The sequence below is a fragment of the Balaenoptera borealis genome (genome assembly GCF_965194805.1).
Source record: "Balaenoptera borealis genome assembly, chromosome: 20".
In the NCBI taxonomy this organism is placed as follows: Eukaryota; Metazoa; Chordata; class Mammalia; order Artiodactyla; family Balaenopteridae; genus Balaenoptera; species Balaenoptera borealis.
Window position 1 is genome coordinate 48,046,618 of NC_138879.1, and position 16,021 is coordinate 48,062,638.

The 16,021-nt window shown below is 51.0% G+C and overlaps 2 protein-coding genes across 5 annotated transcripts in view; both read right to left on the bottom strand.

The window, feature by feature from the left end:
* Positions 1 to 39: 39 nt before the first annotated feature.
* On the bottom strand, positions 40 to 3,569 carry RILP (Rab interacting lysosomal protein). Of its 4 annotated transcripts, XM_082370751.1 has the most exons (8): positions 3,153 to 3,560; positions 2,987 to 3,080; positions 2,795 to 2,901; positions 2,461 to 2,706; positions 2,063 to 2,208; positions 1,574 to 1,696; positions 805 to 894; positions 40 to 542 (listed from the first exon to the last, which is right to left on the bottom strand). In XM_082370751.1, exons 1-8 carry the CDS (start codon positions 3,378 to 3,380, stop codon positions 398 to 400), a joined length of 1,179 nt encoding a protein of 392 aa, XP_082226877.1. In that variant the 5' UTR covers positions 3,381 to 3,560; the 3' UTR covers positions 40 to 397. The 4 variants fall into 4 exon arrangements, with proteins under 4 accessions (XP_082226877.1, XP_082226878.1, XP_082226879.1 ...); XM_082370752.1 differs by lacking the exon at positions 805 to 894 and having other exon boundaries at positions 3,153 to 3,565; XM_082370750.1 differs by lacking the exon at positions 40 to 542 and having other exon boundaries at positions 549 to 894; positions 3,153 to 3,569.
* A 561-nt stretch (positions 3,570 to 4,130) lies between these two features.
* Positions 4,131 to 16,021, bottom strand: part of PRPF8 (pre-mRNA processing factor 8) — a 35,456-nt gene continuing 23,565 nt past the window's right edge. Inside the window, exons 25-43 of the mRNA XM_082370513.1 lie at positions 13,397 to 13,644; positions 13,116 to 13,295; positions 12,778 to 12,913; positions 12,493 to 12,662; positions 12,188 to 12,317; positions 11,927 to 12,073; positions 11,568 to 11,728; positions 11,073 to 11,264; positions 9,811 to 10,048; positions 9,545 to 9,673; positions 8,535 to 8,648; positions 8,277 to 8,450; positions 7,798 to 7,991; positions 6,830 to 7,069; positions 6,590 to 6,731; positions 5,215 to 5,355; positions 4,941 to 5,080; positions 4,633 to 4,835; positions 4,131 to 4,461 (exon numbers count right to left, since the gene is read on the bottom strand). Of these exons, the coding sequence (XP_082226639.1) occupies positions 4,307 to 4,461; positions 4,633 to 4,835; positions 4,941 to 5,080; positions 5,215 to 5,355; positions 6,590 to 6,731; positions 6,830 to 7,069; positions 7,798 to 7,991; positions 8,277 to 8,450; positions 8,535 to 8,648; positions 9,545 to 9,673; positions 9,811 to 10,048; positions 11,073 to 11,264; positions 11,568 to 11,728; positions 11,927 to 12,073; positions 12,188 to 12,317; positions 12,493 to 12,662; positions 12,778 to 12,913; positions 13,116 to 13,295; positions 13,397 to 13,644 (3,234 nt within the window). The 3' untranslated portion in view covers positions 4,131 to 4,306. The remainder of the gene's footprint in view (positions 4,462 to 4,632; positions 4,836 to 4,940; positions 5,081 to 5,214; positions 5,356 to 6,589; positions 6,732 to 6,829; positions 7,070 to 7,797; positions 7,992 to 8,276; positions 8,451 to 8,534; positions 8,649 to 9,544; positions 9,674 to 9,810; positions 10,049 to 11,072; positions 11,265 to 11,567; positions 11,729 to 11,926; positions 12,074 to 12,187; positions 12,318 to 12,492; positions 12,663 to 12,777; positions 12,914 to 13,115; positions 13,296 to 13,396; positions 13,645 to 16,021) is intronic.

Genomic DNA, 16,021 nt, shown 5'->3' on the forward strand with positions numbered 1-16,021 from the left:
TGGGCCGGGGCAGACCACTGACAGACAGACATGGAGCAGTTTCTGGGTATCACGGGCAGTTGCTTTATTACATTAGCTTAGGCCATCCGTACAAACACCTGGGAGGGAGGTAGTCAACTCTCCATTTCATGGATGGGGAAACTGAAACTCACAGAAGCAGCACTTTTATCTGGCCCTGGAGGCTTGGCACAGAGATACAGGAAGGAAGGTAGGTTGAGCTCCCCGTCACACCCCGGCTCAGGCCAGGGTTAGAAAAGAGCCCGGGGAGGGCGGGGAAGGAGGGAGCCCTGTCCTCATTTGAGGTCACACATCCACCCCCAAACAGACTCCGAAGTCAGGCCTCTGGGGCAGCTGGGACCCCAGATGAAGATATTCATCGAGAGCAGAGCAGGGCCGGTCAGGAGTTGGGGGCTGTCAGGCTGCCCACAGGCTCCAAGTGCGGTGGCTGTGGAGCCTCCTCTCCTCCCCGTACCTCGCTGGTAGCCGCAATGCCGGCCTCCGCTTCAGGGGCCTCGGTTTCACCCCGATACCACAGGCCCAAGCTGCGGGGAGAGCCAAGAGGTGCTCTGAGACTGGATGCCAGGGAGGTCAAGGATAGGGGCCGAAGGCAGGGGGTGCTGTAAAAAGGGGACTCAAGAGGACGAAAGGGCAGCATGAGGCAGGGGGAGGTCAAGGGGCCACCAGAGGAGCGGGAGGGGACGGGCATGCTCAGAGCTCAGGGCGGCTGGGTGAGCAGCAGTGGAGCGGGAAAGGTGGGGTCCCTCCACTCCCACCACATTTGTCCTTCCTCTTCCCCCAACATACAAACTCTGTATTCTGGACTCAGGGGGTGGGGGCTGGAGGTGGTCTCCCTTATCCCTGGAGAGCAGGAGCCATGAGCCATCCTCATCGTCACTGAGGCAGAGGAGAGAGGAGTTGTGAGGGTCATTTGTCAAGGGCCTGAGGGACAGCGGGACTCCAGCTATGTTCAGCCTTCTGTGCCGCCCCCAGGAGCAGACAGGGGAGGACAAAGTGACTTCAGGGCCCCCAAAGCTGGAGAGAAGGAAAAGCAGGGGCGACGGAGGACAACTAGAGGATTTTTTTTCTTTTTGGCCGTGCCCCACGGCATGCGGGATCTTAGTTCCCCGACCAGGGATCGAACCCGTGCCCCCTGCACTGGAAGCACGGAGTCTTAACCACTGGACCGCCAGGGAAGTGCCCTCTTGAGGCTTTTATTTTCTAGCCTGACACACAGCAGGCCCCTGACAAGACTGCAGATACAGCCTTACCCATCTGAGAACAAACAGATGCAGCCAAGACAAGAAACCGAAAACTGACTGTGGAGAAGCAGAATTAGCAGGTTTCTTCAGCAGGATGTACGGGGAGCATGGCCGGTGGGAGCAGTGCGATCCGGAGAGAAGGGTGGTGCGCTCAGGATGGCAGGCTCAGGGGGTGACCAGGCCAGGTTAGGTTCTAGAAGTGACTAAGTTAGGTGACAGGCTCAAGGTGTGACTAGATTGGGGTGACAGGTACAGTCTGAGGCAACAGGCTCAGAAGGTGACCAGGCTCAGTGGGAATGGAGGCAGGGACTTACCTGCTCTCTACTTCCTCTGGGGTCCCTAACATCTTGGCCTTGATCTTCTTTCGTTGCTTCCTGATAGCCACCTTCATGGCTTCGAGCAGAAGCCCGGGGACCCGGTGGTCTGTGAGCAGCTCCCTACAGAGGAGGGGGAGGGGCAGAGAAAAAGCAGTGGGGATGCCAAGAGTAGGTCTCGTCCCAAGTACCTGTGCATGTTGTTCCCCCTTTTGGAAACACTCTGCCTTGCTAACCCCCCGACCTTAGTTTAGATGTCACCCCTCCTAGGAATACTTCCTTGATGGCTGCTGTGACCCTTTGCAATGGCCCACCCCATGTGGAAGAAGTTCCAGGAGGGCAGGGGCTTTGTGATTCTCGTCCTCCAGTGCCCGGCACACGACAGCGTGGCTATATCGATGACCCAAAGAATGAGGAGGGTGAACCGAGGCCTGGGAACAGGTGCAAGTGGTGCCCCCGAGCCTCCCGACCCCTGTCCTGCGCCCTCACCGCTGGAAGTAGGCCAACTCCTCCTTCAGCAGGAACACGTTGGCTTTGAGCTCATTCCTCTCCTGAAGGATCTGTTCAACCTCCTCTCGACTGAAGCCGCACTGCCCTACCTTGGGGGGGCGTCCTGGCGGCGGCAGCGCATCCACCTGCGGAAGGACAGGCTTGGTCAGGGGGGCGCCTCGGCTGGAGAGGGACGCTAGAGGGTGACTGGCAGGGAGACTTGGGAGGCCAGGGCGCTACAATAGATGCCAGACCGGTGCTCTGGCTGAGACTGGGGGCGGAGGCCGGCTAGGGGCGCACATTCGTGCCACCTTCCAACTTCCCGGTGGCCCTAACTACGCAGCACAGCAAACCTTTCCCGAGTGCCGGACCGGTCCCTGACCTCATCCGGCACTCACCCGGTCCTCATGGGTCTCCGGGGCTCCTGTGCCCGCGGCTGCCGTCTCGGGCTCCTGCCTCTGCTCGCACCCGGGCGCCGCGGCCTGGCCCTGCGCCTGCTCTGGCGCGGGCTCCAAGGTCGCTTCGCGCCGCCGCTCTGATTCGCTCTCGCGGTCCCGCGCGGCGCGCAGCTGGGTTTGTACTGCGGCCAGCTTGTGCCGCAACTCCGCATTCACCAGCAGGAGGCGCTGCAGCTGCTCCTGCAACTGTGGGCGGAGCAAAGGGGGCTGGTGGGCGGGGCGCCGGAGGGCCGGGAGAGCCCCGCCCCCGCACGTCGCCCCGCCCTGCCCTCACCGCTTCCGTCTCCTGGCTGCGCTGCCGCAGGTCGCGGTTGTGCGCCCGGAGTTCATCCCGCTGGCGGTCGGTCACCTCCTTGAGCTGCCGCAGCAGAGCGCGCTCCTCTGAGGAAGGGGCGTTCTCAGCGGCGGCCCGCGGGGAGAGGCCCTGAGCCTCCCGGCCCCCGGGCCCCGGCAGGCCCGCACTCACCCTGTGGCCCAGAGCGCAACTCTTTGCAGAGGCGCTCGTTCTCCTCCCGCAGCCGCCGCAGCTCGAGTTCGGCCTGCTGCGCGGATACCTGCAGCTGGAGAGGCCGCGCCGTCAGGGCCGGGGCCCGCCAGCCCGCGGGCGGCTAAGGGAGGGCGCCGTGACTCACCGAGTCCGGGGCGGGCCCCACAGCCGCCTTTTCCAGGAGCTCCAGCGCCTGCACCACCAGCGGCACGAGCCCGGCCGCCGCCTCCGGCCCGAAGCGGCGCGCCAGCTCCTTCAGCTCAGTGCCCAAGGCCCCCGCTAGGAAGTACACGAGCTCCGCAGCCGTCCCCGACCCCGCGGCCACCCGAGGCCCCCAGCAGTGCGCCCCAGGCCCCACCCTCCTGGGCTCCATGTCCCCCGAAGGCGACTAGGGCTGCGACACCCTCCTTCCCACAACTGGGGAAGGAAAAGGCCGACCAGTCCTGGCCCAGGAAGCAGTTTTGGACGGTAGAGGGCGGGGTAGAAGCGACAAGGGAGGAGGGATTAAGGGAAAAAGGCTGGGGAAGGAGAGTCTGAGTGCCCTGCTCCCTGTCCTGTTCAAGCCCCCAAGGTCACAGGAAGCAGGACAGCCAACTTCCAGCCAGGTGTCCAGGAGCTGAGGCTCAGGGCTGTAAGTGGTCACTTTCGTCAAGCCCTCCCCCCAGTGCCCACACCAGGCTCCACCCCTGTGTCTGGAGTCATGGGGCCTGACTTGGCTGCCAACTCTCCAGGCAAGAGGTGAGAGGTAGGAGAGCTGTCACTGGCCTCAACCAGAGGCAGCCAACTGTCCAGCCATGTGCCTGCTTCCAAGACAGACTGAGAGTGACACAAAGCTTAAAGGGCTAGGCTGGGCACCACAGCTGCAGACTGCTCCAAGAGATGTTGAAAAGCGGTGAGTGTTTCCAAGTATTTTGGAGGGAAATTGGCAAATGTCATCATGGCAGCAGGAGTGTGAAGGCCCAAGTCCCCTTCAGTTCTCTGAGTTTAGAGTGTATTTACCCCCATAGCTCTTGAGTATCAGGGGAGCCTCAAGGATCAGTCCAGCAGCTTGCTGTGAACAAGTCTGGCCTCTGCCATCCTTACACCCAGAATTCGAGCTGAGGGGAAAAAAAAACTCAAAAACTCCTATTTATACAAAATTTATTATACTTTGTTCAGAATTACAAGTCACCACGAGGTCAACAACATAAGCACAAAATAAGAGGAAAAAGGGGCCAAGCTGCTGAATGTCACCAGCTTGTCTGTGAGGGTAAAAGGCTCTGGCCTCTGGGGAGTCTGAAGCAGGAGGTGAGGAGACAACTAGGCATAGAGGTCCTCTCGGTCCGCAGAGTAGACCTCGCCCTCCTGCAGGAGAGCAAAGTTGAGGAAGTGGGAAGGTCTGTGCACCTCGTGGTAGAACTCTTTGGGGTTTGCCAGCTGCAGCTCATACTTCATGTTGGGATCATGCCGAACACCTTGGAGTAGAAGGAAAGGGCCAGTGTTGACAAGGTCCACCTGCCTCACCCTGCTGGGTCCTGGGCCATCTCCAAACCAGAGTCCGGCCCCAAGTGCTAAAGGGTGATGGCCGAACCCCAACCCCACCTTCCTGTGTGCCCCGCCACCACCCCGCACCCTGCCTCACATACCCATAAAGTTGTAGTTCCATGAGGACTGGGCAGGGACCATAAAGAAGCCAAGGAAGCGGTCTGACAGTAGCATCTGGACCCTCTCGTAGTGCGAGGGTAGGTAGCCCTTGGGGTTGTTGCCCTTGTCTGTGTTCTGGCGGCCCCATTCATAGCCACTGGGGGTCAGCTTGTAGGCTGTCAGGGTGCAGGAGCCTGGTGTGAAGCTGCAAGAGGAGTGAGGACAGAGTCAGCGCTCAGGCTACCATTCCTGGGCCCTGGCCTGCAATGCCTGCCCCATCGTACTTCTTCCCAAGGCGGCCCAACCCCACCTGCAGGTGATGATAATGGTCTTCTCGCCATCCCAAGATGGGTTGTCAGCCATGATCTTGGCATGGGTGGTGACATCCTGGGGTGACAGCTGGGGGGATTCATTGGGCTGAGTGTGGATCCAACCTAAGGGTTCCATCTCCTGTGGGTAGAGCAGTGAAAAGCTATTTAGAGCCCCGTCTGCAGACAGGAATCCCACCCGTGAGAGTAACACCCCTGCCTTCCCTCCACCACCTTGAGAGCAGAAAGCCCCGGTTCTCCCACACCCCCGCTAACCTTGAGGTACTCATGCTGAGGCAGCTGGCCAGGCAGGTGCACAGTCTGGTGAGTGCCCCACTGTGGTACCATCACGATGCAGCGGATCTCCTTCACCTGGGGGTTATCTGGTGGGCTCACCCCATAGAGGTACCCTGCAATCTGGAGACAAGGGTGTCAAGAACCAAAGAGATTCTTAGTACAAGCCCAGATTTGGGGCTGTCAGCCCTGTGTTTAATTCCCTTCTCCAAGAACAAGGACAGAGTTTCTCAAAATGTGGTCAGAATCTCCTGCATCAAAAACGCCTGGGGGTGCTTATTCAAAATGCTAAACGAGGACCTCATCTCAGACTTATCACATCAGAATCTCTTGGGTGGGGTCCAGGAATCGGCACTGCTCACACATTCCCCAGTTGATTATTTAAGTATTTAAGTACAGTGTCCATAAACAAATGAGCACACAAGCACAGAGCTCATGCATTTCCACAAACTGAACACATCTATAAAATCAGCACTCGGCAGTACTTTAAATTTTACATTGTCATGAACAAAGTAAGAAAACTTGTGTTCCTATAAACTCACCCAACACAGGATACTAACAATCTTCAAATTCACCAAACTGAGGCCACAGATTGGTATTTTATAAAATATGATTCTCCCTGATTACTAGTAAAGTTGACCATCTTTTCATATATTTTCCACCTTTAGTTCCTTTTCTGAACTACCTTCATACTCCTTTGCCCATTCTTCTACAGTTATCTTTTATAAAAATCAACTTCTGAGAATTCCCTATTCTAGATCCAAACCCACTATATCTTAGAGTTACGCAAATATTTTCTTCCTGTTTTTAGTTTGTCTTTTGTGGTACCCTTTGTCACGCACAAGTTATTAATTTTGATGATGGCTTTGTGTTTAAGAAGGTTATTCTAACTTTAAGACGATAAACATTTTCTTCTAATACTCTACTACAGTTTAGTATTTTACGTTCAGATTTGTACTCCACCTGGATTTGACTTCTTTAAGTGCTATGAGGCAGGGATCAAGCCTCCTTTTGCTGACTGTTTCAGTATCATAAGGCACGCTTAATCCCACAGATGAAGTGGGATCCTCAAGTGATACAACACATTTATTATATACACATGAATCTGTTTCTGACTATATATCCTCTTCCAATAACTTCTAGGCCAATAATACATCATTTCTCAATTGCCACAGCTTTATAATGTTCTGGTATCTGGTGGGGGCCGAAACCCTCCTCCCTGTTTTGGCTATCCTTGTATATTTACTCATCTATCAATTTCAAAACCAGCACCTCCAGTTCCAGGAAATCTCAGGTGAGTTTTAGGCACATAAAATGCCTGGCACACACTGTGGCCTAGTTGAACAAACATACTCACTTGGGCCCGAAGGTCAGATATGCAGATAAACTTCTTAAGCACATTCTTGGGAAGAATATAGGTATAACCAGTCTCCTTGATGTCATCAGATGAAACATAGATGTGATTGGTCCTTAGGTGCAGGTTGGCGGCAGAAATGGCCCTAAAAACAGGTAGGGAATGTTGGCATTTCTCAACTCAAGCACCTCAGGTAGCATCAGTAGGCCTTTCCATCCTTACCCCTCTTGCCCCTTATACTACCTGACCCTCCATTCAGTCTTAGATGAGAAAGTCTGGGTCTCATAGTTGCTGGTGGTAGAGGTGATGATTTCGTCACCATGCTTGTTGACAGTACGAGTCTGGGTTGCAGTCAGCTGTGACTGTTCCTTGGTCTGCTTCTCAATCTCAGCTATCTGCTGCCGCTGCTGTGATGGTGCCGAGATCTCCATACCCAGGATGATGTCTCGAATTTCTGATTGTGTCAGTGATGCCACATTCACACTGTGGGGACAGTGTGGGTCACACCACAAGGATCCCTTCCCCTTGGTCACTTATGCCCCAATGGCAAGGTGTAACTTGGTGGGACAGGAGAGCCCATACTCTGACCCCAGATAATCTTCAAGTGACACTTGAAGTGTGAAGTGGAAATACACTAATACGGATAAGATTTGTCACATCCCAGGCTGGCCCTGTGCCTGTACACCTTTCAGCCATGCTCAAACCTGCTCAGCATTCATACCTCCCACTTTTCCTCAACAAAAAGTGCCCTGGAACCGGAAAAACTCTCAAAAACGGAAATCCTAGAACAAGTTCTCAATCACAGTTGGTGTGTCCGCACCCTTACTCGGTGAACATTTTTGGTTGCCACAATGACAGGGAAGGAGAGAGAAGGAAGGTGTGTGTGTGTGTGTTATTAGCTGTGGTACCTGGGGGTCTGGGATGTTAGAACTTCCTGTAATGTATGGACAGTAAGGAAATGCCCCGTTCAAAATGGCAACAGTGCCTCTGCTGAGGAATAGCGCCGAAGTGTCAGCCCGAGCCCTGAGACACGGACGCTTCCTACACCATCTGAAGACACTGCCTACCTACCTCTCCTCTATAGGCATCTCCAGGACAATTTCTTGAGAAACTTCTGAGCTTAAAATGTTGCAAAAAACCCAGAAGGCATATACTGAGCCACCCATTTTACCCTTTTTGGATCTCTCATCTGTATCCCCACCACTGCTCACTTGTTTTTCTTGCCATAGTCAGCCAAGATAAGGTCCTTGAGCTGCACCTCCACCTTGATCCACTCCTCGTCAGTCAGAGTGGGCCAGATGTGGTGTGGTTCTGTGATCGTAGTCTTGTCTGGCTTCAGGATCACCTTCGCCCGGTCGTTGTTCACATGCAGGGCACGCAGAATCAGGATGAGGCGGGAGAAAGCCTGGGGAGAGATGTGGCAGCATGGGAGGAGGTCAGCTACTTGATGTTCTTCCCCTCTCCTCCATCCTATCCTTTCAGGAGACCCAAGAACCCATTTCAAACCCTACGGTGCTCCCCTCACCATGAGTCAACCTGATATGCAGAGTCACTGGCCCATGCACAGGCTGAAGATGTGAAAATGGCCCCATAAGAGGCCTGTGGGAAAAGCTAAGGCACAGGACCTTCTTGTGACCCCAAACCCACTCCTCTTAGAGTGACCCTCCCTCCTCGTGAGGTGGCTTCATACCGTGTAAGATGAGATAGTCTTGAGCCAGTCATCATAGAGGTTAAAGAGAACCATCTGCGGCTCAGTGGCTTTAAGGATGAGATCCCCAAACTTTTCCACCTTGAGACAAGCCTGGAAGGGGAGCTGGAGCTCTGATCCTTTGATCACAATATTGGGGAAGTCCAGCAAGTGCACCTGAGACAAGATCAAGTCCAAGTTTAGAAACAGAACCAGCAGGTCTCAGCCCTCTTTCCTTCTACCTCATTCACCACCTCTCACCTCCAATGGATCGAGCATGCCTTTCCTGGTGACAATGATCTGCTTGGGCTGCTCCTCCACTGGTAGAGATCGGATCAGGGCAGCCACCTCCTCAGCTGTCTTCCACTTAGCCAACTAAAAAGCAGGAGAGAAGAACATGGAAACTGAGTCCCCACCCTCCCAGGTCAACTAGAACAAAAAATCCTAGTCTTAAAACAATTAGACTATGTTTCTATCGCACACTGCTATTGAATGTTAGGTACTTCAGAGGTACAGAAAAAACGTCCAATGGCCTTGCCCCAAAGGGTATTTCAACCTAGCTGGCCAGACAAAGCTCACACAGTGCCACAAGCTAGTATTTGATTATATACACGCTATGTCAGGGACAAAAGAAATTAAGGCTAAAGGTCATAAAAAGCTGCACAAAGAAAGAAGTCTTAAGGGATGAGTAAGACAGTGATTAACAGAAGAGAAGAGTTCATTCTAGAAGCAAAGACCTATAAAGCAAAGCCACAGAGGTGGAGATGCTCATCAGGGTTTGGGATACCAGGATCCTGGACTGACTGCCAGAGGAACCGTGCTACAGAGGAAGAGGAACTGTGGCTGGACAGGTTACAGGCCAACCAGATATTAAGTATCTAGGAAACCAAAAAGTTAATTCAGCAAAAAGAAAGGGGCTACCAAAGGCTTTGAGGAGGAGAAGAGATTTGGTGAAAATGACATTTTAAGAGTGCTTGTTCCCTTTAGAAAGATGATTTTCCATAGCCCTCTTCAAGATAGGTTAGAGACGGGAGATTCAAGAAGCAGAGACGCCAGCTCGTAGGTAACGAAGGACCTCAAATATTCTTGGACCTCTTATAGAAGAACACTTCCCAAGTTAAGTAATTCAGGAAAAAAGTTTAAATGAGATGTCCTCAATCTTACAAAGAGAGAAACGGGAGATTCTCTCTGTCACATACACCCCCCCCCCACATACCAAAGAGTAAGAGGCAGCAAGGTTCTACAGCCTCTCCACGCTTTAACATGCTCACCTGCCCCAAACGCTTCTGTCCAGCCCACACAGATGTGTGAATTATCTTGAGAAACAGCTGCCCTGTGCGTGGGTTGAAGATGAAGATGGCCCCATTGATGGGCTTGGTGGTCAGGTTCCCTTCAAAGGTCTAAGGAATGATGACATCAGTTAGCACAGTCTAGACACAACCAGACCGCCTTCCTCCCAATATGCACACACTTGCCCGGCTGCCCTCCCACAGGCATATACAGAGCCCCACACCCGCACGCTGCATCTAACTCTCACCTTATGGATAGTCACTCTGTAGACATTCGTGTCATCCACAAACCAGATAATCTGGTTGGAAAAGAGCTCACCATAGTTCTGAGAGGACAGATAGGGCTCAGTGGGCTCAGATGAATAAAGCTGCAGCCCTTTACGGATCCGTTCACGTAACACATACAAGGCAGGGTTTGCCTTCATGATCTTGGCCATGGCCTGCTGTATGAGGGGCTTGCTGCCAGGGAACCAGTTTCCATAGGCACTGTGAGGGTGGAAGAGGCAAGAAAGGTTAAGACCAGGCTGGCAGTCCCAGGAACAAGGCAAACTGCGACTCTACAGAGGAAGAAAAGGCTGTTGGCCAGGCTGAGAATGAGTGCCTGCTCACGTACGTAGAGGCAGGGAAGAAAGAGTCAGTGACCCCAGTGGAGGAAACGGCCAACCTCACCTCACCTGGGCAAACTAAAAAAACACGTGTATATTAAAGTATGGGGCAGCGGGGAGGGATAAATTAGGAGGTTGAGATTAACGTATACATACTACTACATATAAAATAGATAATCAACAAGGACCTATTGTATATATAGCACAGGGAACTCTACTCAATACTCTGTAATAACCTATATGGGAAAAGTATCCTAAAAACAATATATATATGTATACGTATAACTAAATCACTTTGCTGTACACCTGAAACTAACACAACATTGTAAATCAACTATACTCCAATGTAAAATAAAAATTAAGGGACTTCCTGGTGGTCCAGTGGTAAAGAATCCGCCTTACAATGCAGGGGATGCGGGTTCGATCCCTGGTCTGGGAACTAAGATCCCACATGCCACGGGGCATCTAAGCCCGTGCGCCACAACTACTGAGCTCTCACTCATTCCTTAGACCTTCGAAGGGAACTTGACCACCAAGCCTCTCAATGGGGCCATCTTCATCATCGAACCTCAACTAGAGAGCCTGCGTGCCGCAAACTACAGAGCCCACACGCCACAATTACAGAGCCCACAAACTCTAGAACCTGCGCGCTACAACTAGAGAAAACCCGCACACCACAACTAGAGAGAAGCCCGCGTGCTACAACGAAGAGCCCGTGTGCCACAACAAAAGATCCTGCATGCCTCAACAAAGATCCTGCGTGCTGTGACTAAGACCCGACGCGCCCAAAAATAAATAATAAATAAATCTTTAAAAAATAAATAAAAATTAAAATAAATAAATAAATACAATAAAGTGTGGGGCTGATGAAAAATATCAATACATGCTTCTGAGCCTCAACTTACCTATGCAGGTTATAGGCCAGGTCGATGGCAATGAGCACACCTGTGGGTGAAGGGTAGATACTCATGTTGTCTGTGGTGTAGTCCAAGAACTTGGCCCGGGCGTAGCGCTCAATGTCATGGGAATCATAGTCCCCCCAGCGCAACTGGATGTCAATCCAATACTTCTGAGTGGTGGTGCTGTCCATCACATCCCTGAGGGTGGAAAGGGGTCAGGAGTCTAGGCTTCCAGGAAGACACTGGCACAACCAATATCCCCAGAACCACAAGAACTCTCAATCACTATGTCTAAATCTCAAAACCAACCCCTCTGCCTGTTCCAGATCAGCAAGACCCACCAGAGAATTAGGAGACCTGGCTGAGGGTGTTGACAGAATCAGGGGCAGAACTTGTTTCAAATTAGAAAGAAAGGCAGCCAGGGACAATTCTAAAGCAGTGCTGCTAGAATAGTAAAACTAAGCTTCTTAGATGCCTAGGGCTGGGTCCTAAGGCACTTACTTAGAGTCTGCCAGCAATGAGGGCCGGGAGACATTCCACTTATAGGAGGCAAAGAGCAGGATATCTGCACAGGAAGAGTTCATCTTATAGGACTTCCGGGGGTGGATTGTCTCCTTTTGTACAGTCTCAATTTCCAGTGCATCCAGTTCCTGATCAAACACCTGGAGGCAAAGATGGAAAGGTTATGACTGGTTATGGAAGCCCACTTAGAATGAGGGTTTATAGAACTTAAGATAATGTGGCACCTGGGACCACAACAGAAGTCTCATCCTTGGAGCTCTGAGGGTGGATTTCCCATACCCAAAAGAGACAGCTGACTTGACTTTTTGTGGCATCCTCTCCCCTCAATTCTAGCCCACCTGACACAAATCCATAACGATGCTCTCGTGGATCTTCTGCCACAAGTGAGCTCGGAAGATCTGGATGAGAGAGATCTTCAGTGTGGGGATCTTGCCGTGCATGAAGATACCTGTCAAGTCCAGCTGCACCTGAAAGCCTACGTATACCTGACAGGAAAAAGAGAGTGACACTAGAGACCGAGAGGTTCTCAGGACATAATTAAGGAAGTAGAAACCCTTGTTTTTAGCTTCCCATCTCCCATGTCTATCAATCACACTCACGTTGGCTCGGTTGATGGTCGGGGACCACCAGAGGGTGAATCTACGATTGGGAATCTGGTTCAATCCTGATCGCTGAGCATTGGTTAGTTTCTTCCACTTCATAGACTCCTCAAAACCACTGGCCTTCTCCCTGGGAAGCAGAAGAGACCAGGTAAAGTGACGTCCTGCCATCCCCCAGAGCACTGCTGACCACCTGGGGTGGCTGTGTGGGCAACACCGCAGTAGAACACAAAAGCACATGAGGGATGAGCTCAGAGGGCTGTGACGTGTGAGAGGTCACTGTAAGGGGAGAACAGAGTCCTCACCAGAAAAGCCCCTCCCAGGTAGGGAAGTAAGTGCCCTTGAAGAGAGTGTGTTCCAGAATGCCTTCCACACCACCCAGGGCCTGGATCATGTCTGTACGGTAGTTGTTCAGGTTCCACAGCTTTCCATCATGCCGCTGGTGTGTCCACCAAAAAGGGTTCTGCTTCAAAACCTAGATGGCAAGGCAGGTACAGTGAAGCTTCTGGGTGCCCACTGCTCCAGGTTCCCAGCATGGCCACAGACTCTCCTAATTCAGGGAAAATCTCTCCACTATCCCCTCCACGTACCTGGTACTGCTTAAAGTCAGTTCGGACACGCCAACCCTTATCATAAGCCAGTGTGTGCCGGTCCTTCTGGAAGAGGGTGTTGATTCGAGGAATGCCACGATCCCATGAATCCTCTAGATCTTCTAGGGTCAGTCGTCTGCCAAGGAAAAAAGATCAAAGTTAAACAAATACTCATATGAAGAGTCCAGCATTCCTCCCTGGCCAAGGATAAATTGGGTCAGACATACAACTTACTTCCTTGACTCCATAAAAATACGGCATGCTCTACTCCTGACCTCCAGGCAGGACTCAAAGGTCACCCCCCTCAACAGGACTGCTATGCCCTCCTGGATGCCCACCTGTTCTGCGCAATGGCCTCTTGTCTCTTGAGTGCATACTCAGCCCAGACCCGCTGAGAATCAATGAACTCACTCTCCCAGGGCTGTATGTAGCGATACAAGTTGGGAATCAGCTGGTCTTCTTCATGGCTCATTCCTGAACGAAAGTGTGTGATACCTACATCTGTCTGCTTGGACCACCTGTTTGGGGACACAACCAAGATTAGAGAAAAAATAAAAACTGAAAATAAAGAAACATCCCCTTCCCTCAGGGTCTAGCAAGATTTTCAGCCAAGTCCTACCTTAGGTCAGATTGGGGGATGAGCACATGGCCCATTGAGAGCATGCCAAGTCCACCCAACTCCTTAGGGGTGTAGAACACGACAGGGGGGAAGCGACTCGGCATCTTGGAGTTGAGGCCAATCTTGATTCGTGTCTGGATCTTGTTCTCACACTTCACCAGCAAGTCCAGGAGCTCCTGGGTGTTCACCACAGCCTCCCGAAAGTATGTCATAAGGCCAATAAGAGCTGTGTTCCACTTATTCACAATCTGAAGATAGTGAAAAAGAAGTAAATTATAGATAAGTCATTGCAGGGACAGGGCGTGTGGCTAGGAACCACCAGATACAATTAGTTATATTCTCCCTAGTTCTCAAGAAAGATTTGCGTTCAATGTCATTAGGGAAGTGTGTATAAATCAAAATCACTATGAGATACTACTTAACACCCACTGCAATGGCTATAAGATAGTTACAAGGATGTGGAGAAAATGGAACTCTCATATACTGCTGGTAGGAATATGAAATAGTGCAGCCACACTGAAACAGCTTGGCAGTTCCTCAAAAGGTTAAAGAGAGTTACCATATGACCCAACAATTCTACTCCTAGGTATATACCCAAGAGAAATAAAAACATATATCCACACAAAAATGCGTACACAAATGTTCACAAAAGCATTATTCGTAATAGCCAAAAAGTAGAAAAAAACCAAATGTCCAACAACTGACAAATAAATAAACAAAATTGTGTACAGCCATATTATGGAATATTTAGCCATGATAAGGACTGAAATACTGATGTATGCTACAACATGGATAAACCTTGAAAACATTATACTAAGTGAAAGAAACCAGACGAAAAAGGTCACATACATGATCCATTTATATGAAATGTCCAGAAGAAACAAATCCATACAGACAGGAGGTAGACTAGGGGTTGCCAGAGGACTGGGGCAGGGAGGGACATGGGGAGTGAGTGACCGCTAATGGGTATAGGGTTTCTTTGTGGGGTGATGAAAATGTTCTGGAATTAGTGGTGATGGCTGCACAATTTTATGCATATAATGAAAACCACTGAATTGTATACTTTAAAAGTGTTAATTTCATTTCAATAAAAACATAAATTTGGGTTTCCCTGGTGGTGCAGGGAAGATTCCACATGCCATGCAGAACAGCCAAAAAATTAAAAAAAAAAAAAAAGCTGAAAGAATTTCCTTTAAGATCAGAAACAAGACAAGGATGCCCACTCTCACCACTTTTATTCAACATATTATTGAAAGTCCTAGCCACAGCAACCAGCAAGAAAAAGAAATCCAGGGACTTCCTTGGTGGCGCAGTGGTTAAGAATCTGCCTGCCAATGCAGGGGACACAGGTTTGAGCTGTGGTCTGGGAAGATCCCACATGCCGCGGAGCAACTAAGCCCATGTGCCACAACTACTGAGCTTGCGCTCTCTAGAGCCCGCGTGCCACAACTACTGAAGCCTGCACGCCTAGAGCCTGTGCTCCACAACAAGAGAAGCCACTGCAATGAGAAGCCCTCACACAACAACAAACAGTAGCCCCCGCTCGCTGCAACCAGAGAAAGCCCACGCACAGCAACAAAGACCCAATGCAGCCAAAAATAAATAAATAAAATAAATAAATAAATAAATATATTTTAAAAAAAAATTTCCAAATTGGAAAGAAGTGAAACTGTCACTGTTTGCAGATGACATGATATTATACATAGAAAATCCTAAAGACAGCACCAAAAAACTATCAGAACTCATCAATGAATTCAGTAACATGGCAGGATACAAATCTAACATAGAGAAATCTATTGCATTTCTGAACACTATCAGAAAGACAAATTATGAAAACAATCCCATTTATAATTGCATCAAAAAACCAAACCAAACCAGGGACTTCCCTGGTGGTCCAGTGGTTAAGACTCCACGCTTCCAATGCAAGGGGCACAGGTTCAATCCCTGGTTGGGGAACTAAGATCCCACACGCTGCAGGGTACGACCAAGGAAAAAAAAAAAAATCTAAAAACCAAAAAACCAAAAAAACCCAAACCAAACCAAACCAAACAACAACTAGGAATAACTCAATCCAAGGAGATAAAAGACCTGTACTTGGAAAACTGTAAGAACTTGGTGAGGGACTTCCCTGGCAGTCCAGTGGTTAAGACTCCGCACTTCCACTGCAGGGGACATGGGTTCGAGCCCTGGTCTGGGAAGATCCCACATGCCACGGAGCAACTAAGCCCGAGAGCCACAACAACTGAGCCCACATGCCACAACTACAGAAGCCCACGCGCCTAGAGCCCATGCTCGCTCTGCAACAAGAGAAGCCAACGCAATGAGAAGACCATGCACCGCAATGAAGAGCAGCCCCCACTTGCCGCAACTAGAGAAAGCCCGTGCGCGGCAACGAAGACCCAACACAGCCCAAAATAAATACATTAAAAAAAAAAGAGGGCTTCCCTGGTGGCACAGTGGTTGAGAATCTGCCTGCCAATGCAGGGGACACGGGTTCGAGCCCTGGTCTGGGAAGATCCCACATGCCGCGGAGCGGCTGGGCCCGTGAGCCACAATTGCTGAGCCTGCGCGTCTGCAGCCTGTGCTCCGCAACAGGAGAGCCTGCGGTGGTGAGAGGCCCGCGCG

Bases quoted from the DNA above. Each gene is read 5' to 3' on its own strand.
- RILP (XM_082370750.1), bottom strand. From the start codon at position 3,380: ATGGAGCCCAGGAGGGTGGGGCCTGGGGCGCACTGCTGGGGGCCTCGG. The intron at 1,697-2,062 runs GTGAGGGCGCAG...CCTCCTCTGTAG, and splicing joins GAGTTGGCCTACTTCCAGCG to GGAGCTGCTCACAGACCACC. The intron at 895-1,573 runs GTAAGTCCCTGC...CCTCTGCCTCAG, and splicing joins CCAGAGGAAGTAGAGAGCAG to TGACGATGAGGATGGCTCAT.